A 23,599-nucleotide genomic window follows, 5' to 3' on the forward strand; every position below is an offset into this window, starting at 1 on the left:
TTCAAACCCTAGGCAGTGCCTTCAGGTCATTCTCTGCTACCAACTACACTGCTTAGGTGTCCCCCCAAGGTGTTACCCCAGAAGCCTTCCTAGCTGTCAGCCCAGCTGATACAACTACTTTGAGTGTGTCTGCTTCCCAGTTGTATTAGATTTACATGGCAAGGCTTTGGTAGCTGTGGGGCTGCAGGAGTAGCCTTTGTGAGAAGACTCCAGAAGCTGCCCCATGTCAGGTAAGAGCCAGCTCCAGTCATCTCCAAATGGACCCACCACTGCCCAGAGCCAAGCCAATAAGCAACATCGTTTGCACCTCTGTGACAGCAGATTTAAGAAAGGGGAAAAAAAACTGCTGCACCACAACAGCTGGAAAAGAGAGGGGTGAGAAACATCCCCGCAGATACCAAGGTGAGTGCAAAAGGAGGGCGGGAGGTGCTCCAGGCGCTGGAACAGGTCCCCTCTGCGGCCTGTGGTGAGGCCCCTGGTGGAGCAGGCTGTCCCCCCGCAGCCCATGGGTCCCACATGGAGCAGATCTCCACGCTGCAGCCCGTGGAGGAGCCCCTGGTGGAGCAGGTGGATGTGGCCTGGAGGAGGCCCTTGTGAGACCCCACATGGAGTACTGCATCCAGGTTTGGGGTCCCTAGCAAAAGAAAAACACGGACCTGTTAGAGTGATTTCAGAGGGCTACAAAGATTATCAGAGGGTTGGAGCACCTCTTCCATGAAGGCTGAGAGCTGGGGATGTTCAGCCTGGAGAAGGCTCCAGGGAGACCTCATTGCAGCCTTTCAATACTCAACAGGGTCCTATAAAAGGGATGGATAAGGACTCCTTACTCAGATAGGTAATTATAGGACAAGGGGGAATGGTCTTAAACTAAAAGAGGATAGATTTAGATTAGACATTAAGAGGAAATTCTTCACTGTAAGGTTAGTGAAGCACTGGAACAAGCTGCCAAGAGAAGTTGCAAATGCCCCATCCCTGGAAGTGTTCAAGGTCAGGCTGGATGGGGCCTTGGCCTACCTGATCTAGTGAGTGGCATCCCTGCCCGTGGCAGGGAGGTTGGAATTAGATGATCTTTCAGGTCCCTTCCAACTCAAGCCGTTCTGTGATTCTACAAAGTGAGTGACTGAAAGAGTGGTATAGACAAAGTGTTAGGGACTGACCACAGCTCCCATTCCCCTGTGCCGCTTGGGGGGAGGTAGAAGAGGGTGGATGGGAGGAAGGAGTTTTTAGTTTCTCCCTAGGCTAAGTCTGTTTTGCCTATGACGATAATTGTTGAGTCATCTCCTTATCTCAGCCCTTGAGCCCTTTTCATCATATTTTCTCCCCCTTTACCTTTGAGGAGGGGGAGTGAGAGCACGGTTGTGGTGGAGCTCAGCTGCCCAGCTGAGTAAAACCACCACACCAGTTCAGGCAGCCACCTACGGCAATCACCTACACAGGACCAGAGGGGACAGCACAGCCCTGCTCAGTTTTATCTAATTTATATCACCACCAAGAGATGGGAGGGACATGCTCCAATAAAGATGACGTTTGCTGGGCATTCCTGAAGGCTTTTATTTACAAAAGCTATTTGTAAGAGACTATAGCCTCTTGTTCTCTATCTGATGCTGACTTGACTTCTTGAGTCTGTGAAATAAGACACCGGTGTCAGGTCCAAGCTGTCTCCCCTCAAAGGGACATGGCTTCCCATTGTAACGTGGAAGAAAAGTCAAATTTGAGAGACCTCTCTCTTCTGGCTCAACAGCCAGCCTGGAAAGCAACTTGTCTGCAGTGCATGGGATCACTGGCTGCAGGAGAGTCCCAAAGACCCGCAGGCATTCCAGCGTAACGTGGATGATGGTATCAAGCCAGAGCTTCTCTGCAGGGTGATTTCTGTTGAGTTTCCAAGGCTTGTGTCTCTGGAAGAAACCATTGGTCTGCCTTACACACAGGGCAATACATTCTAAAGCCTTGTAGATCTGGAAATCTTCAAAATAACTAGCCACCTGCAGCGGCAGAGAAGCCACAGACACCACAAACTCATAGTCTTCAGCAGAAGCCCTACCCAAGGCTTTTGTCTCCCTGTAATCCAAGATCTTTGGAAAACAAGACTCTGAGAAATAAGGGTAAGTGTTGCTGGGGTTAATGCTAAGGGCTGTTGACCGATTCAGAAGTCCCCCAAGCGCATCTGCCAGTTCTGAATTCAGTACCTTAACAACCTTGTCATCGTAATAGTCACAATCCCGCTCAGGTACACCCTGCCTTAGCAGGAAGTACCGAAATCCATCTACCGTGTACTGTCCAATACAAGCAAAAGGGTCGATCACGTTGCCCAGGCTTTTGGACATCTTCTGCCCACGGACAGTCCAGTGGGAGTGCACCAGTATTTGTTCGGGGGGTGGCAGCCCTGCTGCCATCAGCAGCGCTGGCCAGTAGACAGCATGGAACTTGAGGATGTCCTTGCCCACGATGTGGTGCGCAGCAGGCCACCACTCTCCATGTGTCTCAGGGTAGCCCACGACACTCAGATAATTCACTAAGGCATCTACCCACACATAAATAGTTTGCGTTGAGTCACCGGGGACAGGGATACCCCACTGCAACCGGCTTCTCTCACGGGAGACAGACAAGTCTGGCAAGTCGTCTCCCAGCCAGTGAAGCACACGCTGGTAGAAAGGCTCAGGAGAAACGGCACAGGGGTTGTCACGGAGCCACTTCTGCAATGGGTCCCGGAATGCAGAGAGCCTGAACATGTAATTCTCCTCTTTGGTCCAGTGCACCTGAGAAGACAGGAGAGAAAAGAAGTAGAGTGCAAACACTCTGCAAATGGTTTTACAATTTTCACACAGCACTCTCAGCGTGGATTTTGTCACATGCTGCCTTTGTATTTGGGTGCAAAGCCCTGGTATACTTCTATGCCTAGAGGGACCTCCTCTCCAAAGACACCACCTCCCTACGTTCCCCAGAGCAACTACCTAAGAACCAAGGCACCTGGGATGGCTCAGCACTCAGCTTTGAAGGATCCTCATGCCCCCAGGGAAGGAACACCTTTCTACAAGCTGGGTTTGTGTGTCATCAGGCATGAATAATGGAGACAAGAACACACTTTCTTAGAAATGTAGTTTTGCAATTACAGTAGAAAATTATAAGACGACAAAATAACATTGCTAATTACTGCCTTATTAACAATCCTGGTAGGCACCCTTGCTTTTCTCCTAGGTGCTTCTACTCTTTTTCCTCCATTTAAAATTTAATGCATTTTAGTTGCCAACTTTAGCTTATAATTCTGTTTAAGTACTGACAGCTCTTCTCTCACACATTTAAATTCATAACCTGACACAGCTAAAACAATGAAAACTCTGTGGGTACAGAAGATACAAGTGAATTGTGTAAAGATACTCAAGAGATCTGTGGGAAGGTCAAGAATTCTTACTTTTTAAAGCTGACTAAGGCTCTAAAATAAGACAGCATCACGCAGGAGAGTTTAATTTTCTAGCACTGAATCCAACGATTTCTGGCTGAGCCAGAAAGTGCCTCGCTCTCAATACAACCAGTAAAGAACATACCACATCTCAAGTTGAGAAACTAAAGAATAATTTGTTTTACTGGTACACTGCACTTCAGTTTATCTAATTTCAGTCTGTAGCTGCTACTGCCTTTGCTTACTTGATTAAAAGGTTACCCCAAAAGACATTATTCCCTGCATAAATCATAAACAAGTTATACAAACTTTTTTTTTAAATTCTGAATTCTTTATGATTTTCTATAAGATTCTTCAATTCTGGGTTATCAGCTCTCAGCACTGTCCAGGAGTAGCACTGTACACAGAGCTGATATACCATGTCATCTTCCATCCAGCCCCGGTCTTAAGAGCAAGGGGTAGTTCAGCCTCCTGCTTACAGCAGTCACCTACGCATCCTGAAAACCTCCACGGATGGAGGTCACAGACCCTTCCTGGGCAGCCTGTTCTACTGTCCTCATGGGGAAAAAGCTTCTCTTTATAGGTACAGGGAGCTTGTCCTCAGGGTACGGAAGCCTGCTGCCTGTATTTTAGATCTAAGGAATGATTTATTTGCCTGAAAACTCATTCTCCCTGGCCCAAACTACATTAGGTGCTTTAACAAGAGATTATTTCATAACATACTCCTTTCTGTGTGAACCAATGCTCACATGCCCCAATCTAGCACAAATATCAAAAGAAACTCTGAAGCATGATTATCTGCCACAATTGTATTAAATCACGTAACTCCTGATACCTTATAGAAATTGCAGTGGCAGAGACACTCTGGGTCAGGTCCCATACTCCTGGTTGCACCATTCAATTGTGAGACTAGGCCACAGGCAAGAAATGTTATTGTGTTTTATGTAGATCCAAAACCCGTGTAATGACACATGACTGATGAAAAACATCTAGAGGCCAAATGAAACTGCCTCACCAACTAGGTCAACTGAAATTCTGGGCACCCAACAAAGAGCTCAGTTATAAACAGCTTTATCCTTCCTTACATCTAATGTCTTTCATCACTGCTTTAAAACACTGTTTCCAAGCCAATGGCCTGTGAAACTCAGCAGCCGGTGAATCCTTTCCCTGCCACATGGCTGAAATTTAAAATTCACTTGGGGTTTGGGATCCCATTGCCATCTCTCCCTTATTATACAGCCATACACAGCAGAAAGACATTCTTTGAAGTATAGGCAAATCTCAACTGACATGAATTACAAAGCCTACAGGAAGCACTAAACGTCCCCAGATTTTCCTAGAACAAAGCACCAGACAGTTATGCAGTGCTTATGCAGACGTGCTGCAGTTACCTCATGGCCAGTCTCCAAAGACACCTTGTACGTGCGCCCCTGGGTGTCCATACGCTCGGTGAGCTGGCTCTCGGGCAAGAAGCACTCATCTGGAGTGCAGTACCAGCCCTCATACGACCCTTTGTAGAGCGCCCCGTGCTCCTGCAGGGCACCCCAAAAATGACACACAGCTCGCTGGTGGCGGGGCTCGCTGGTGCGGATGAAGTCCGTGAAGGAGACGGCTGCCTGGGTCAAGGCCTGGCGGAACAGAGCAGAAATGTGGGCGCAGAGCTCTGGGGGCGACGTTCCTGCCGCAGCCGCGGCCTGCTGGATCTTCAGCCCGTGCTCGTCGGTACCTGAAACGCCAGAGGGGCATGAGCGGGGAGCAGACGGGGGGGGCTGGCCTGCCCCTGAGGGGACACGGGGGGGAAGCCGCGGCTACCGGGCACCTCCGTGGAGCACCGTGAGGAGCGCCGGGGGAGCCGGCAGCGCCGGCACCGAGCCCGGGAAGAGCCCGGGAGCGGGAGGGAAGGGCCGGGGCTCACCTGTGGAGAGGCGGCCGGGCCCGGCGCCGCGAAGCCCCCGGTGGCGGTGCAGCGCGTCGGCCAGCAGCGCGGAGTAGAGGTGCCCGAGGTGCGGAGGCCCGTTGGCGTAGAAGATGGGCGTCGAGAGCAGCAGGCGGCGGCGGCCGGGCCCGGAGGCGGAGGAGCGGCTGCCCGGCGGCGGGTGCGTGACGGGGAGGCGGCGGCGGAGCGGCCGCAACATGGCGGCGGCGGCGCCACCACAGCGGCGGCGGCGGCGCAGAGCGGGCGCGCGGGAGGGGGTCGGCGGCCGCGGCCAATGGGGAGCCGGGCGGCCGCGCGTGCGCCGCGGGGGCGGCGGGGGTCGGAGCGGGTCGGGTCGCGGCGAGGCGGGCGGCGCCATGTTGTGCTGCCGCCTGGCCGCCCTCGGGGCGCGGCGGCGCCTGCGGCCCCTCGGCCCCGCCGCAGGTGAGTGGGGGCTGACGCGCGGGGGGCTGCTGCGGGAGGGGGAAGGGGGAGGGCGGTGCACGCTTCGCAGAGCTGCGCCGGGAGGCATTAAGAAGAAAAGGTTTGCGGCAGGAAAGCCGGGGCGAGTTGTGTGTCTTCCCGGCGCGGCAGCCGAACTGGCCGCTCGGTTCTGCTGCGAACCCTGTCAGAGAAGGGCTGTGGGTGAAACGCGGCTGTGAGCTGCGCCTGTGGTGATGGCACGTACCAAGAGAGCTGCTGAGGTGTGTTAGCTTCCAAAGGCTGTTTCAGGAAACCATAGCTTAGATGGGGTTAGTTTGCTTGTATCCGTTTGGATTCTTATAACTTCGTTGTGGCTCTGTCTCGCTAATATGTGCGAAGAAATCAAGTGGGTATAGCAATTTGTGTGTTACGAGTATTAAAGCAGGCAGAAGTCGCTTTCTGTGTTGGGGGGAATGTGTTGTGCAGAGAAGCCCGGCCGCAGTTGGCCTGCGGTGTTATAAGCACTGCTCAGAGCTGTCACTGATGCTGGTAGAGATCTAATGGAGATACTGGAGTTTAATCTCATACTTCAACCTAATGTTACGTAGCTGTTCAAGTAGATGTGCTTTTTGTCTTGCTTGCAAAGTTTACTGGTCTTCCTTTGAATTGGCAACCCTTGCTGCTGCCTTTCATTGGGGATGCCTTTGCTGTCAGCAAGAGCCTCTTCCTGGTGGTGCTGTTCCTCGGTGGAATAAAAAAGCTCTGGTGGCAAACGGACTTTCTGTTGGTATAACCATACCTAGTGATTGTCCTAACGTGGTTACGTTAGCCTCTACTTGCACGTGTTGGAGACCTGGCTGGAGGGCCGAGCTCAGAGGGCTGTGATCGGCAGCGCTGAGTCTGGCTGGAGGCCTGTAGCTAGTGGTGGCCCCCAGCGGGCCGTACTGGGCCCAGTCCTGTTCAACTTATCCATCAATGACCTGGACGATGGAACAGAGCGCACCCTCAGCAGGTTTGCGGGTGACACAAAACTGGGAGGAGTGTCTGATACACTGTGGGCTGTGCTGCCAACCAGAGGGTCCTGGGCAGGCTGAGGCACTGGGCAGTGAGGAACCTCATGAAGTTCAGCAAAGGCAAGTGCTGAGTCCTGCACCTGCAGCAGGATAACCCCTTGCACCAGTACAGGCTGGGAGCTGACCTGCTGGAAAGCAGCCCTGTGGGGAAGGACCTGGGAGTCCTGGGGGACAGCACGTTAACCACGAGCCAGCAACGTGCCCTCGTGGCCAGGAAGGCCAATGGTCTCCTGGGGTGCATTCAGGAGAGTGCTGCGAGCGGGCCGAGGGAGGGGATCCTGCCCATCCAGCCAGCCCTGGTGAGGCCTTACCTGGAGTCCTGTGTCCAGTTCTGGGCTCCCCAGTACAAGAGGGACATGGAGCGCCTGGAGCGAGTCCAGCGGAGGGCTACGAAGATGATGAGGGGACTGGAGCGTCTCTCATACGAGGAGAGGCTGGGAGAGCTGTGCCTGTTTAGCTTGGAGAAGGGAAGACTGAGAGGGGGTCTTATAAGCGTGTGCAAATACCTGAAGGGAGGGTGTCAAGAAGATGAGCCAGACTCTTTACAGTGGAACCCAGCAAGAGGACAAGAGGCAATGGGTACAAACTGGAACGCAGCAAGTTCTGGCTGAATACGAGAAAATGATGCTTTAGACCAGCATCTGCCTCTGACAGAAGAGGCCTAGAGCAGGGAGTAAGAACAGCAAATGCACAATACGCACATATCTCTGATGTACTCTCCCAGTGATATGTGGCTGGAAGGCTCCTTCAGCAGGAGATAGTTCATGGATCTTCACTGCAGATGATCTTGCTATTAATTTGTTTGTAGTAGTTTTTGATCTTGCTTGTATTTTTGGTGTCCACAGGTGCCTGGAGCAGTCCTGTAGCCGTTAGTTCTGGCATAGAATAATTCACTGCAGTGATGTGATACTGTGCTTTTCAAACAAATAGCTTGTTTACTTGTTTTCAGAAATGACTTAGTCTCTCATTTTAAAACATAACTTTGTATTGACAATCTTTTTGTGTTTTTGTCTAATAAATTGTATTTCTTAGGCAACTTGTTGCAGCGCTGGAATGTTCCCATAGGACTACAGATGAGCAGACAAGTGGCTAGCTCTGATGTGCCTGGGGGCAAAGGCAGTAGTTCTGTTTTTGCCCTTATTATGGGCTTGTCAACGTTAGGAGCGGGTGTATATGTAAGTAGAAAGGTAGTTCTTAGAAAAAAGCTATGCTCTCCTATCAAGTGCTTGTTGTATTTCAGCTAACTTTCCTTAGCGTTTTATCTTTCTAGCTATTTCTTCCTTTGGTCAACTTGATAGAGGGGAGCGAACTGAACTATCTGGAAATTAACTTACGTTTTTTTTTGGTGGTGGTGGTGTTTATTTTTTTATTTTTTTATTTTTTAAACTATAAAGGCACACATTTTTACTAACCACAGCTCTATCTGTTGTCTTGTATGTGACAGTAGCATATGTTTCAGTGAGAATTTGATGGTATATGCTGCTAATACCAAAACAAACCTTTATTTGACAGATTTCAATTCAGAACATCAGTGTTTAGCTTGTGTAAGTATACCAAATCAACGCAATGTGTAGAAGCACATGTTTATGTCTGACTCAAAGATTCAAAAGAGTAAACCTTTTCAGTCTAACCAAGAGAGTAAAACACATTCCCAGACAGCTGAAGAGTAAAAGCATTACCTAGAAGGGGACAGGCCCTAAGATTACATTATACAAATCTTCGTTAAGGTTTTTTTGTCTTTGAAGATCATATTTATTTAAAAGTTATGAGTTGTGATTTTTCTCCTAATGAAGCTTTACCCCATGCAGAAGATTTCTGAGAAATAAATGAAATTTCAAAACAGTGCATGGAGGAAAAGTATGTTTTCCTATTAAATATTCTTTCATGTGCCCTTATTGTCCTTTTGTACTTCTTCCATCTGCCAACTCTTACTGAGTAGCAGCAGCAGTCTTGCCTGAGCTGAAGACAGCAGCTATAGGAAAAACTAATTAAGAAGCCATTTAAATTTCTTTATGGACGTGAAAGGAGAAGCAGCTTTGCTCTGTCATTCAGGAGGAGATTCAACTCTGAGTGTGAAAAGCTTCTTTGTGAAATAGAACAGCATTTTAATGGTGTGAACATCTGTAGTTATTGTCTAGCTGGAAAGAAGGTTGTGGTAAAAATTCTGGAGAAGGGCCAGAAACCATGGGCAGCTGTGATCTGTCACTGTGTGTGTATATATATATACACATTTAATTTAAACTTCACTCATTGTCTGCTAAAAGCTAAAAAAGCAAAATCTTTGTTACTAGTAATAAGGAAAACATTATTAGATAGTCTTGAGAGACGTGTGTGTTCCCAGCTCCCTCCCCTAGTCCACACTGGAAAATCAGTCCTTCATCTGAGCCAGACCTTTTGTTTTGAACGTGAAAGATGACTTAAATAAGAGGTCTTTATCTTCTGAGTCCGAAATTGTAAGTATATGTACTTCTACCTGTAGCACCAATGTTTCTTTTTTTTGCTTTTTTGTTTCATTTTTGACAAACAAGGTAACTGAAAACATACTCTCTTTCTCCCAAGATCTGTTTAATCAAGAGTCCTTAATACTCAGCACTTTCCCTCTCTTTTCTCTCATTGCCTGTCTTCACCTACAGTTTTGCAGTGTCATCATCTAAGATATCCTTCTAGATCACTAATGTCTTCAGGTGTTCCTGGCAAAGCTGGCAGCAACCTACTGTTCTACTTAATTGTAGGAGGAACAGTCACAGGGGCAGGAGCTTATGTAAGATGCTTAAATAAATGTGTTTTTATTGGGTGAGCGGGTGGAGGGAGGGTATCTTAATGCCATACCAAGTTAGTTATTTACTTCAGTTAAGCCATCCTTGTGCTCCCTGGCCTCGAATAATTTCAGGGGACATTGACAAATAATTTTACAGATTTAATATTCTCAAATAATGTAGTTCTTAGGGGAAAAGTTGCCTTACAATAAACTTTTCTACATTTAATAATCCAAAACAGAAGTTTACAGGTGCGGGAAGCAGAATGATGCCTTGATGCTGTAACATGTACAAGGTATTTTCTTGTCTGTCTCTAGGTGTACAAAACATTGAGAGAAAACAAAGAGCGATTCACCAGCCGTGTCACAACAATAACAGCACGATCCCAAGAAAATGCATCGTCTCCTTCTGGTGGGTACTAGCTTGTTATTTCTACGTTTAGATTTATTTTTCATAAGCTCTTAACTTGAGACTCCTAAAACAAATAGAACAGAGCCCTTCTCAAAACACAGATTAGCGTAAGTTGTACCTTCACAGCATTGATGCTTCTTAGTGCATTCTGTTCTTTTTGTGAATTCACTTGTCTTCCCAGCATGGAATGTGGTGTTAGCCTTCCCTGGTGCAGAACAAGCTTCTATTTTACAGATGAAGTATCCTTACACACATCCTTACAGATAAAAGTAGCGTGTCTCTCGGGGTTTCTTTCTGCAGTTTACGCCTTCCCTGATAAAAAGAGAAAAGGTCGTGCTTTGGGCTTTCACCCTTACCTGGTGGGGCTAAGACATTCCAAGGGAACAGTATGGTCTGCCAATGCTAAACCCTCCGTGCTGTGCCATGTCCCTGTTCCATGCATAGCAGGCTGGGGATGCAAGGAGTACCATGCTTGGGCCATGTATAAATGGAGGAATCTTGACAATTAGCGAAGCTCTTGATGCCTTGCAGACTGTGTCGCCCACAGGTTACTTCTTGAAGGTCTTTAGTAGTGTAAGATCTCAAGCTGCACTGTCTAAGCTGTTGGGCCAAAGAATGGTGTATTTCATAGTAAGAGTGGCTTTAGGTTGTAGAAAATAGGATGTTCTATGTCACTTGATTATGAAACCAACAGATTATCCTGGAAACAGGACAGCAAAGTAATTGCTTTGGTCTGAAGAAGAGGATAAAACATGTTTATCAGGGTTGAGGCCGGAAAAGAGAGTGAGAGGTTAGATGTTGAAGCAGAGATCTGGTAAGTCAATGTTTCTGGAGACTCTGCCCCTTTATGATGAAGAGCCTGTTAATAACATGGTCTCCTTGAATCAGCTCTGAACTGCAGCTTCCTAAAGTTATCCTTGTTAGATCGTGTTTTGCTGCATTAAGTCAGTGTCGTCTTTTTTTCACATACAGGTGCTGCTTCTCGGGGCTCAGCAGGTGAGGTCTTAATGGTAATATTTGACTTATTCCTCCATACAATCTAACTGCACGTTGTTTAGAAACAGTACCTGCGTGTGAGAGGAAATGTAGTCTGGTAGGAACTCAAAAGCTGGTCTCCTTTTGGAATGCAGTTAAAGGAGAATATACCTTAGGATTTCTGGTATGGTTTTGAGAATTTTGTTTTCTTACAAACTGTCCACTGATTGGCCAGTGCAGAGTTTTGGTCTTGATTTACGTTCATAAAGGTAATGAGGAAATATAGCTAGATCAAACACTCAGCAGATTGTATTTCCCAAATAATTTTGACATTGGTTGCCGATTTGAATGGCAACCCTGTCATGTAGAACTCTGAGGTCTTTTCGCCTGGTGGTTTGAATGTTTTTTTTTGGCTGTCTCTCTTGCTAACTCAACAGATTTACTATAAAACCTGACTGTTGGATTTCTAGTACAATATTTGGCCAAAGTAGAGGCTGAGCATGTTTTTGCTATCCTGAATATACTGTACAGAGAATGTCCTGATGAGATCTGAAGCTTCTGAAATTGCATGTTCAATGCCAGAAACAAACTTCGTGGGTCTTGACTTTGCAGCCTCTTCACTGAGCTGTGCAAATGTAAGCAGCATTCTTAAATAGAGCAGTTAGTAACAGAAGCTCTTTGAGAGTCTGCTGGACTAGCATTTAACAGGCTGTCCAAATGTTAGTATTTCAGACTTATTATGTAGATCATTCTTACTCCTCCCAAACTCTTAAACCAGAGAAAAGTAGATCTATAATAGAAGAGGTAGATGATGTAACCTGTGCTGCTGGCCTGTTCTGAAACTCTGCAGTAGTCATTGAGCTCAGCTGTGCAGATTAGCTCAGAAAAACCATTTGATAAAATATGACAGCTTGAGTTATGCGGGGAGCCCGCTTTTAGTGAAGCAGCAGTGTGGTTCGTGGGAAATATATTGGGACGGAAGGGAAGGGAGGAGAAAGTATTTGAAGGGCAGTCTGATGAAGGAAGTCTGTATGTGAAAGACATCTGGTGGTGTACTCTGTTCTTTGCTTCTGGGCAGTTTTCCATGCTGTATTTGTAGTAAACTGTCTAATATGTTACCTGCAGCTCCAGAAGCTCACCCTGAGGTCCCATCTCATGTTCCTTTCCTGCTAATTGGTGGAGGAACTGCTGCTTTTGCTGCTGCCCGGTCCATTCGGGCTCGTGACCCTGGTGCCCGGGTAAGAGATGCCCTATTCTAGAGCAGAGTTGTGTGGATGGCTGAATACCATGCTTGCTTCGGAGCCCTTGTAGTGTGTGTTGGCATTGCCTGCATCACTACAACTGATAAGTTTAATGACTAATTAAAGGTGCTGATTGTGTCTGAAGATCCTGCGTTGCCCTACATGCGTCCACCCCTTTCCAAAGAGCTGTGGTTTTCAGATGATCCAAATGTGACGGAGACTCTGCGATTCAAACAGTGGAATGGCAAGGAGAGGAGGTATGTCGCTTAGGTAGCAAAGACGAAGAAGAGTGTTTATGAAAGTGTTTATGATGATAAAAATGCTCTTGTGAGAGAGCTACCGGAGAGCTCTGAAGAGCACAGCAGCAATGCTTTTTAAACAGATCACTGAGTAGATTTTATGTTTGAGATGAAGAGAGCCCTGGGTTGTGCATGGATCTGTTCGTTGTCACTAGACTGATTGAAGAAGGACCAGAGCGTTGCATGTTGTGGGCAGAACCTGTGTGATATTTTGCACTGAACCATCTGAGTTGTGGAGTCCAAGAGACTCCACAATAAAAGGCTGCAGGCATGTGCAGAGTGGCTTCTCAGAGATGTTGAGATGTTCCAGAGATGGCAGTTGAGCAGCAAGGATCGGACTGAAAGGTGTGGCAGTGCTGGCAGTTGTCAAGATATGTGCTGCTTAGTACGTTGTGTTAGCTTAGTACTGAACATAACTTGAATCTTGCTCTGATTCCCTTAATCGTACGCCACTGGGAGAAATCCTGTGAAATAAGTTAATAGTAAAGGTGAGGGTATAGCTTCACAGTTCAGAGCAGAGCTCTAGGAACCTAGGATCCTACTGGATCCTTGAGCCATTTATGATCTAAACCCTTACTGAAGTAAATACATGAACTTAACAGTGTGAAGCTGGTAGTTTTTAAAAATAAATAAATTCTGGAGCTTATTATGGTTGCACAGAGTTGTCTTCATATCATCGGTAATTTCCAGATAGCTGGTGTCAGAGAGAAACTGGAACTCATTTGATAATTGAGCTTTTTTCAGCATATATTTCCAGCCGCCGTCATTCTATGTGCCTGCTCGTGATCTGCCTTTTGTAGAAAATGGTGGAGTAGCAGTTCTCTGTGGCAAGAAGGTGAGTACATCAGTAGCAGTTGTTCTATCATCATACAGTTCTTCCCAAACAGAACCCATGGTCTAAGCTGAAAATTAAGAGCTGTAAACCGTTGTGGGGGTTGGCTGAGGAGGAGAATATGAAAAATTTTGTGAAAAACTTATACAGTGAATATGGGACTATCCTAATCTTAAGGACAGCATGCGTGAAGCTTGAAAGCAGGAAAAGCTATGAGAAATTGTAGTGATCTGAGGGAAGTTGAAGCGGGAAGGATGAGATTGGAGTATGTGCATGGGACGAGAATATATACAGCTTACAAACAAGGTGTGGCAAAATTGGAACTAGGCTATGTATCAACTAGAAGGAGAGGTAAAGAGAGTAGAGTGTCATCTGAGTTGCGGATCATAACATGAGGAAGAGCATTGTACAGAGGCAGCAGAAAGGTGAAAAAGAATTCATGGTGAGGCTTCTAATATATTTGTTTCCTCAATTTTCTGTGTATTGCTAAAATAAGACTTCAGTGATTTCAGTCTTCTTACTGCTGAATCACTTCTAGATTCAGATCCTGGGAAGATCAGCCCGATCTGTTATTGCTGCCAAAAGAAGCTTTTTGAATTTCTCCTTCCAGTCTTCTCCCTTCCCTGCCTGCCCTGCCCTCCCCCTTCTGCCTCCCAGTAGAAAAATAGCAGCAACTTAAAGGTGGGAAAATGTTACAAGTTTTCTAACCAGTAGTCTGTGCAATTTTAACTCAAATGGATGGAATTACAGTGGGTGGAAGCCTGAGCTCTCCTGCTTGTTTAATTTTGCAGGTTGTGCATATGGATGTTAGAGGCAACATGGTGAAACTCAGTGATGGTACCCAGATATCCTATGACAAATGTCTGATTGCCACTGGTAAGGCTTTTTTGTGTGCGTGTTTTGTTCTCATCTCCTTATTCTGTGTGTTGTGTCAGGCTATTTATTTCAGTGACATTTACCTGGCAAGGAAACTTCTGCCATGCGTATCAAACTCTTGGCAGAACAGTCACATGAAGGGCAGTCAGACCGACAAACGTGCCATTGGGTTTTCCACTTGCCTTGCATGAGCCAGCTTCTCTGGGATGTTCAAAGTTTTACTCCTGAAAATCAGTAGGAAAGGAGGAAGAGGTGACTTCCCCAGCAGCTGGGTAAAGGAACTCCTGTACAACTCAACATTTTCAAATCCTGCCTGTAGCAGTAGCAAGGAGAACCAACTGCCTTGGCAGAACACTGCTCTAGCACCTACCCCTAGCAGTTCCACAGCCCTATGTAGTTAAAGTGGAACTGACTGTCTCCAGCTAGTGGAACGAAGTGCATAGCATTGGATTTTTATTTATTTTTCCACTGTGTTACTTGGGTCACGTGCTGCTTGCACAGGAAATCTTTCATGGTAAAAACTCAGAGCAGAACAGTAGATAGAACTTACTGTAACAGCTTGAAAAGCACAGTCAAGATTGAAGTTAGCTCTGCACTGTATAGATAAACAGTGACAGGGCCAGCAGTCACTAGTCTCTCTTTCTCTTTATACCTGCCCCTTCAGGTGGTTCCCCAAGGAATCTGCCCGCCATTGAAAGAGCAGGAAAAGATGTCCAGCAAAGGCTGACACTGTTCCGAAAGGTAAGCTCCAGTCTCTGCTAGTCCTGGGGTGAGGTTGAAGAAATCGAAACCATTACCATGGTTTTCAGCTTGTTCACTCTTCTGCTTTGGGTCTAGGACAGCCTTCCCATGGCATCAGCTTCCCTCAGCTGATAAAACAGGAGTCCGTTTGCTATGTATTCCTTTCTCTGGGCGGGTGAACAAGTTAAGAGTCTCTGACACTACTCTTGCCCTTACCTCAGGCCTGAGAGCTGTGTTATTGTGTTGGTTTTAGTCTTTCCTGTATGGCTTTGTTGTACCTTCCAAGCATTTTTAAACGCATGAGCAGCATAAGCTCTATGATTTTCATCCAAGACTGCAAGTCAGTTTGGACTGTAAGCATTGTGTGCCTTCAGGACAATGATCAGATGGTGTAAGTTAGCCACATGGAATCTTTCTGCTCTGTGCTGGACTTGCACTGTGGTCTGGTCATGGTCAGGTTTGGTCTGATCAGCTGTGGCAAGGGAAAGTTGTGTGTTGTGATCTGTGGTGTGCTTACAGTACTGTGTGCACTTTAGATCAGTTGTGTCTGGAAATTTCATTCTGGGGGGAAAACTCAGGAATCTGAGGCTGTCTGGAGAGGGAAAAGTTTGCACAAAGACTGGGAAGCCAGAGGTTGTTTTTCTTTGTGTGATAGAGGAACAAGGGAAATGTGCTTCTCCTTCCCTTTTCTAAGTTGAGGAGAGAGTTACTCTTATTTCAAAGGGAGAAACTGAAGAATTTACCCTGCTGCCTTTCCTGTTTGAGGATATTTGAAATGGGAATACATCTTTCAGGTCGAGGACTTCAAAAGTCTGGAGAAGATTTCAAGACAAGTCAAATCCATCACAGTTATTGGTGGTGGCTTTCTTGGCAGTGAGCTGGCCTGTGCTCTGGGAAGAAGAGGTAAGTGTGCTTCTGCAGGCAGCTTGCTTTATTTGGCACCTCTACAGAAGTGACAGACATTGAGTACAAGCAGCCTGACGTTATAAGCTTCCTTTTCATTCCACAACTGCTGAACTTTCACACGAATTTCTAATTTGTCTGAAATAACCTTAATGCACATGCCTTTTGTTGGCTGCATGGACTGGCCTGGTTTTCAGTTCTCTCATTAGCTGTCAAGCAGACCCTGACTACAAATGTTTTTATAAGTTGGGCTTTCTGGAAGCTTTGCAGACCAGTTGCAAAGTCATTCCACCCTGTAAAAAGTAATATATTTGTGCTCTCATACTAAAAGCCATCATAAAATTAGTTCAAACTGTGACCTTTTTTTTTTTAATTGTCAAATGCCTACAGCTTTCTGAATAGACTATTACTGTTAATTTCTGCAGGTTTCCAATAAGAAACCGAGATGTTAAGCATTTTACTGTGAAGTTTGCTGTCTGTTACCCTAGAGTTTTCAGGTGTATGTGACAAAGTGGATGGTCGCTTTTTGATTCCTGGGGAAAATCTGGGAGCCAGAACTCCCAGTTTTGGAGACCTCTGCCAAGCTCCTTGTGTAAAGCAAAGTGAAGCTTGTGTCCTGAAATCTGTGCTACTGCTCTTTATTGATGAGATGTAAGAAGTCTGTTCTTTGCTTTCCTCTCAGCACGAACCAGAGGCCTGGAGGTGATTCAGCTGTTTCCAGAAAATGGCAATATGGGCAAAGTCTTGCCTGAATATCTGAGCAACTGGACCACAGAGAAAGTCAGAAGAGGTGAAGCCTTGCTTCAGTGCTCCTTCTCTGCAAGTGGCTGAGCTGTGATGTTTAGATCAGTGGCTGTTGTTTAACTCTTCTTTGTACAACACAGATCTCTGCTTGTGTAGCCTGTGGAGTCTCAGGAAAACTGGGTCCCTTGCGAGGCGGCCCAAGTGCAGAACAAAACAAGTTGCGGTTCAGGCTTGCCCTTGAGCAGTTTGGGTAGCACAGGGCTGCCAGGGCTCTCGCTTCTTAGTCGTTCCTCTGGCAAGGCCAAACAAATATGCGTGGTGATGCCAGTGATACACCTGGAATATCACGACACACAGTGACCCCTGCTGCCATACAGCTTGCAAGTTCTGAGTTGCTCTAAGCCTCATGTAATTTTCCTTCTTACAGCCTAATCCAGTTGGCCTAGAATTAGGTCGAGAGAAGGATTGTGTATCCCCATGCCTCATACATACACCTTTAGTGCAATGTTAAATTGATCTGTAAGATCTGAGACACCTTTTTTCCGTTTCGTATATGTAGTGCAGCATCTGTTCCTCTGGATTGATAGGTAGAGTGGGGATAGAGGAAGGAGGGAAACGGGCTGCAGACTGCAGGGCCCAGTAACTGATGGGTCTGATTTACTTTCTTTTGTTTGTGGGAGCTTTCCTTGTAGAACCTCTGGGTCTGGCTGTAACAGAACAGTAGGTAATTAAATATCCTTATTGCCTGAGAACCTGTCTTAGGGAGTTCTTCTGGATGTGACTTTGTCATCATATGAGATGTACTTTTAATTGTCAGTTAGGTAGCTCTTTCTGACTTGTTGGCCAGATTTCTTTCTCCTTGCGTCTTTGCACTGCCTCCATCTTAGTTTGCACTAAGGACACCTGCTTCACCTGAAGACTATTGCTGAGCAAGTAATTACATTTATTACATTTGTTTCCAGAGGGTGTTAATGTTATGCCTAATGCCGTGGTCAAGTCTGTCTCTGTCTCTGGAAATCGACTGATGATTAAACTAAAAGATGGCCGAAAGGTAAATTTAAATGCAAAGAGTGGGTAAGTTTGCAGAGAGGCCACTGAGAGAATTAGAATAATAATTATAAACTCTCAAACAGGTGGAGACCGATCACATCGTGGCTGCAGTAGGGTTGGAGCCTAATGTGGAATTAGCGAAGTCTGCTGGTCTGGAGGTGGATTCTGACTTTGGAGGGTTCCGGGTCAATGCAGAGCTGCAGGCACGCTCCAATATCTGGGTGGTGAGTATGTGGAGGAGTTTTCTGTCTGCTGGTTAAGCTGATGCAGTCAGAATACACAGAATTGTGGGGTATGACGTACCTCAATTAAGTGAATAAGGCCAAAAATAGCAATTTAATGAGTCCACTAGTAGCGCATACCCTGCCAGCAGCCTTGGAGCCTGTTCGTGCACCACAGCACATTTTGTTACTATGGTAATGAATGCATATTTTTGAATATTTGTTCTGTGTAAGAGGAGTTGGGGTAGCACAAATTACTCTGTTGCATAAGAATATCTCTTTGGTGGGAGTCAGGAGTTTGGCTCCTCTGAAAAACATGTACCTGATACTGTCTTAATTTTCTGAAGATCAGTGAAAAATGTTAAGAATGTGGAACTCGTGTGGCCTGGGGAGCGGGAGCAGGTCTGAGTTGGGGGTTGTCAGGAAGACTCAGTTCATTATTCGAGTTGGTTCTCCTCCCAATGCCTTTTTTCTTTTGTTCATTAATTTGAGCTTTTGATGTCTGTGTTCAGTCCTCACTGAATGAATCTCTCTTTAAGGCTGGGGATGCTGCCTGCTTCTATGATATCAAACTAGGTAGGAGACGTGTAGAGCACCACGATCATGCCGTTGTGAGTGGAAGGCTAGCTGGAGAAAACATGACAGGAGCTGCAAAGCCCTACTGGCATCAGTCCATGTTCTGGTAATGTTGAGTGCTTCTTTTGGTATTTCTTATTTGAGCACGTTGTAGGAGCTATGACAAGATACACCTTGTAAACGTTCTGTTTTCTGACTGCACTTCCGCTGTATCTCTTCTAAATTATTTAAAAATAATAAGAAAAAAAAAGTCTGCTAGCTCAAAATGTATCAGAAATATAGCGCTAGCATGAATTTAAATATCAGGAAAGGGCTTTTACTCTTCTGGGAAAAAATCGCTCAAAAATAACTATGATGTGCCATCGTTTATCTGGACGTTTGGTCTGTACTGCATAGACTCTGGACACAGAAGAGTTTATTAACTGTTAAACAAGGATACAGAAGTATCTGTTTCAGTTATGTGTTTTCCTTCAAGACACTCTGACCGTGACAGTGGGGGACTGTGAGCTGCAGTCTTGTCTTGTTGACAGGTGTTAATGCTGGAGGTGTGCCAGCCCTTCCTGAGTTAGACTTCCTGTGCTAAAAAGCTGCCATATAGCAGGAAATCCTTTTACATTTTTTTCAAGCATGTTCAAGATCCTTGCTGAGGTCGGTTCCTTGCATGGTTGGCTGGCATATTATTGGTATTCCTTTCATTCTCCCCAGTCTGTATCTGAGGTTTATGACCAGTAATTTAGTAATGCACATACAGAGATATCCATATTGTTTTGTGTAATGCATCTTTGTCCTCAGCATAGCTGGGAACACTTTTGACAGACTGTACTTACTAAGCCCCAAACTACGGCTGAATTGACTACTGTAAGCACATGAGTTCAAATTCAGCTGGTGCCCAGTTCAAGGAGGTGTTAAAGCAACATGCAGTTCTCTTCAATCGTCTTTAAATGCTCTCTCTCAAATATGCATTAAATAATTGTCTATGCTGCAAAGTCTAGTGGTTATAAAACAAACGTGCCAGAAGTTTAGTCAAATGGCCTTAAGTAGGACCTGCAGGAACACTTGCTTCTGCCTCAACCCCCTCTCCAAGTGACATTGGTACTTAGCAAGCAACACAGAAGACTTCTGCAAGTACTTCTAATGATTAATTACAATTTAGTACAACCAGTAATTATAAGCAGGTAATTGTCTACCAGTGTTCATATCCACGTCCTGAGGTCAGATGAGTAACTTTTCCAAAGGGTCAAGATACACAGCTCTTGGAATTAGTTAAATTTCCTCCAAAGGAGCAGGTTTTAAGTTCTTATTCGCTTAGCTGGTTTCTTCTGAAACTGATGACCTTAGACTTGCTCTGTCTTGATTACTTCTTTCACACTGACGTATGCTGTGGTGGTTTTACTCAGATGGGCAGCCAAGCTCCACCACAGCTGCTCTCACTCCCCCTCCTCGAAAAGAAAGGGGGAGAAAATATGATGAAAAGGGCTCAAGGGTTGAGATAAGGATTGCTCAACAATTATCATGACAGGCAAAACAGACTCAGAGTAGGGAGATGGGAAGATTTATTACCTATTACTAACAAGCTAGAGAAGTGAGAAACAAATGAAAGAAACCATAAACGCCTTCCCCCCCCCCAGCCACCCTCTTCCACCTCCTCCCCAAGAGCGGCACAGGGGAACTGGGGAATGGGGGCTGCGGTCAGTCTGTAGCACTTCGTCTCTGCCGCTCCTTCTCGGTCACTCCCCTCCCCTGCTCCCCATGGGGTCTCTCCCACGGGATGCCGTCCTTCCCAAACTGATCCTGCGGGGGCTGCCCACAGGCAGCAGCTCTTCAACAACTGCTCCAGATAAGGGTCCGTACCACAGGGTCCATCCCTCAGGAGCAAACTGCTCCAACCTGGGTCCTCCACGGGCAGCAGCTCCCCCCAGGCCCCTTGCTCCTGCGTGGGCTCCTCTCCACGGGCTACAGCTCCGGCCTGGAGTCTGCTCCAGTGGGGGTTCTCCACAGGCCGCAGCCTCCTCCAGGTCCTCCAGGCCACATCCACCTGCTCCACCGGGGGGGCTCCTCCACGGGCTGCAGCGTGGAGATCTGCTCCATGTGGGACCCGTGGGCTGCAGGGGGACAGCCTGCTCCACCAGGGGCCTCACCATGGGCCGCAGGGGACTTCTGCTCCAGCGCCTGGAGCACCTCCCACTCCTTCACTGACCTTGGGGTCTGCAGGGCTGTTCCTCACTTCTCTCTCTCTCCCAGCTGCTGTTCCCCAGCAGTTTTTTCCCCTTTCTTAAATGTGCTCTCACAGAGGTGCAAACAGCATCTCTTACTGGCTCAGCTCTGACCAGCAGCGGGGCCCTTATCTAACATCGGGCAGCTTCTGGGTTCTTCTCGCAGAAGCCTCCCCTGTGGCCCCCCTGTACCAAAACCTTGCCACATAAGCACACTACGTATGCATAAGAGGTGGTGTTAGTCAGCGTGTGTGCCGTGATCTCTCGCATGACACTGTCATTAGGGTTTGGGTTGGAATTGCTCTACATTTGTAATGCTAATCCTATAAATGAGCTTTTTTTTTTTTTTTTTGTTCATTCCTAGGAGCGATCTGGGCCCTGATGTAGGGTATGAAGCCATTGGACTTGTTGACAGTACTTTACCAACAGTAGGGGTCTTTGCTAAAGCAACAGCAAAAGACACACCAAAATCTGCAACAGAGCAATCAGGTAGGTGTATAGTCTTCCCTGGAGTTGTTTGTGTGCGTGCAAGGTTTTGTGTCTTGTTCTGCGTAGTGACAACAGTCAGTCTGATCTCACGGTGGAGCACTGTAAGACACATCATCTGTAAGCTTCTTTTCTACACCAAGCTTTGAATGCTGGTTTTAACGTTAAAACATGATTAAAACAGTGTTCACCAAGACAACATCATGTAACTCATTTACCAGGTTAAACACTTTATTTTCCCAGTCAAGCTTAATTTCCTCCATAGCAATAAACTGATCAGGTTATGCACAAAAGAAACTGTGCAAGTCTAAGCGTATTTATTTTTCATATACAGTCTGCAAGAAGGAGACTGTTCAAGGTCTCAGTGTAAGGTCCTGTAAGGGCTGGGGCAATCCCGAACATCCTTACAGACAGGGTGATGGATGGATTGAGAGCAGCCGTGTGGAGAAGAACTTGGGGGTATCACAGAATCGTCTAGGTTGGAAGAGACCTCCAAGATCGCGTAGTCCAACCTCTGACCTAACACTAACAAGTCGTCCACAACTGGAGGATTGGTGGATAAAATACTTGGCATGAGCTAGCATTGTGTGCCGGCATCCCAGAGAGCTAATTGTATCCTGGGCTGCCTCAAGAGAAGCATGGCTGGCAGATTGAAGGAGATGATCACCCCCCTCTGCTCCATTCTCATGAGTACTGCATCCAGCCGTGGGGTCCCAGCACAAGAAAGATGTGGACCTGTTGGAGCTGGTCCCAAAGGTACACGAGAATGATCGCAGGGCTGGAGCACCTCTCCTTTGAAGAGAGGCTGAGAGAGTTGGTGTTCTTTAGCCTAGAGAAGAGAAGGCTTGGCCTTATTGCAGCCTTCCAGTACTTAAAGGGGGCCTACAGGAAAGATGGGGAAGAGATTCTTCACCAGGGTGTGTAGTGATAGGAAAAGAGGTAACAGTTTTAAGCTAAAAGAGGGTAGATTTAGATGATATAAAGAAGAAATTATTTACAATGATGGTTAGATATCTGGAACAAGTTGTCCAAGGACGTTGTGGATGCCCCCTCCCTGTAAGTGCTCAAGGTCAGGTTGGATGAGAATTTGAGCAACCTGATCTAGTGGATCTCATGTCCTTGCCCATGGCAGGGGTTTAGAATTAAGGTCTCTTCCAACCCAAACCATCTTTAAGGTCTTCTCCAACCCAAACCATTCTGTGATTCTATAGCGCGTGTGGTGATGGAAGCCAGGAGCTGTCAGTGTTCTGCTCTGTGTTAGGATTGCTTCATTATTGTGTTAAAGAATCTTAACTTTTGCTGGTGTCAAGTCAAAGAAAAACACACCTCAGTCTCTTACAGAAGCCTTCTCTTTAGCCTGCCTTCATCATCACGGGTAGAGAGCTGCTGCTTTTCTCTGCACTGGTTGTTTGATATGACCTCTTTACATTAGGGACAGGTATCCGATCAGAAAGTGAAACCGAAGCAGAAGCTTCAGAAGTTCCCACTTCTCCAAGTGCTTCACCAATGCCTCACGTTCCAAAGCAAGGAGAAGACTATGGCAAAGGTGTCGTTTTCTACCTCAGGGATAAAGTTGTGGTGGGAATTGTGTTATGGAATATCTTCAACAGGATGCCTATTGCTCGAAAGGTCAGTACAGGACTAGTGTGCTGAACAGAGGGACTGTTGCTTTCAGCTTGCTTAGATCTGGGATTTGCTTGTCGAAAAACAAATCTGCCAAATGAAATGAGAACAAATAAATGCAGATAAACTTCTGTAATGAAATGACAAGTCTGATAGATGAAAGGAGAGCAGTGAATATCGTCTTCCTGGGCTTCAGGAAGGTCTTTGATGCTGTCTCCCATTAAGATCCTCACAAAGAAGCTGGTGAAGTCTGTGTTGTAGACAGATATTGCTACATTTAAATTTGGCTGTAGTAAGTACTGTTGGCATGTGGTGGGGGTGGTTTTATCCTACTGGGCAGCTGAACTCCAGCACAGCTGCTCTCTCACTCCCCTCCTCAAAGGGAGAGGGGGAGAAAATGTAATGAAAAAAAGGGCTCAAGGGTTAAGATAAGGGCAGGGAGATCACTCTCCAGTTATTGTCACAGACAATATATTGTCACCAGGAGGCTTTTAGAGAGGATCTAAAACGTGTCACATTGGCTGGGTGACTGTTTAGGGTTTGCAATACTGGTTGTTTATAGCATATACAGGTTTTAATGCAAGCTTCCTTCTTTCAGATCATCAAAGATGGGGAGGAGCACGCTGATCTCAATGAAGTAGCAAAGCTTTTCAACATCCATGAAGACTAAACTCCAGAATTCAATCACTGCCATAGGAGTAGGGCAGCAGGTTCTTGCTGACTGTGTGCACCCCTTCATCTTGGAGAACTTGCTCTGAGCACTCGTTAATATTTCCCATCACCTAGAAATCTATTGTTTGCACCAATAAAATCAGATTCTTCTAAGTTAAATGTCTTCTTCCTG

General features: G+C 46.4%; 2 protein-coding genes across 7 annotated transcripts; one reads left to right on the forward strand and one right to left on the reverse strand.

Moving 5' to 3' along the window:
- Positions 1-1,526: 1,526 nt before the first annotated feature.
- Positions 1,527-6,532, reverse strand: MARS2 (methionyl-tRNA synthetase 2, mitochondrial; the record flags this gene model as incomplete). The annotated part of the gene is made up of 4 exons (XM_083796914.1): positions 1,527-2,756; positions 4,789-5,025; positions 5,313-5,479; positions 6,514-6,532. 4 exons carry the CDS (start codon positions 6,530-6,532, stop codon positions 1,578-1,580), a joined length of 1,602 nt encoding a protein of 533 aa, XP_083653040.1. The 3' UTR covers positions 1,527-1,577.
- On the forward strand, positions 5,426-23,580 carry AIFM1 (apoptosis inducing factor mitochondria associated 1; the record flags this gene model as incomplete). Of its 6 annotated transcripts, XM_083797275.1 has the most annotated exons (18): positions 5,651-5,756; positions 7,841-7,983; positions 9,442-9,569; positions 9,882-9,975; positions 10,948-10,971; positions 12,076-12,188; positions 12,318-12,448; positions 13,235-13,325; positions 14,114-14,198; positions 14,863-14,939; positions 15,734-15,842; positions 16,525-16,632; positions 17,549-17,637; positions 17,720-17,860; positions 18,397-18,539; positions 21,011-21,135; positions 22,565-22,761; positions 23,354-23,580. In XM_083797275.1, 16 exons carry the CDS (start codon positions 9,483-9,485, stop codon positions 23,423-23,425), a joined length of 1,686 nt encoding a protein of 561 aa, XP_083653401.1. In that variant the 3' UTR covers positions 23,426-23,580. The 6 variants fall into 6 exon arrangements, with proteins under 6 accessions (XP_083653397.1, XP_083653399.1, XP_083653396.1 ...); XM_083797271.1 differs by lacking the exon at positions 9,442-9,569 and having other exon boundaries at positions 5,426-5,756; XM_083797273.1 differs by lacking the exon at positions 7,841-7,983 and having other exon boundaries at positions 5,426-5,756.
- Between the last annotated feature and the right edge of the window lie 19 nt (positions 23,581-23,599).

This window comes from Anser anser, assembly GCF_964211835.1.
Source record: "Anser anser genome assembly, chromosome: 13".
NCBI lineage: Eukaryota > Metazoa > Chordata > Aves > Anseriformes > Anatidae > Anser > Anser anser.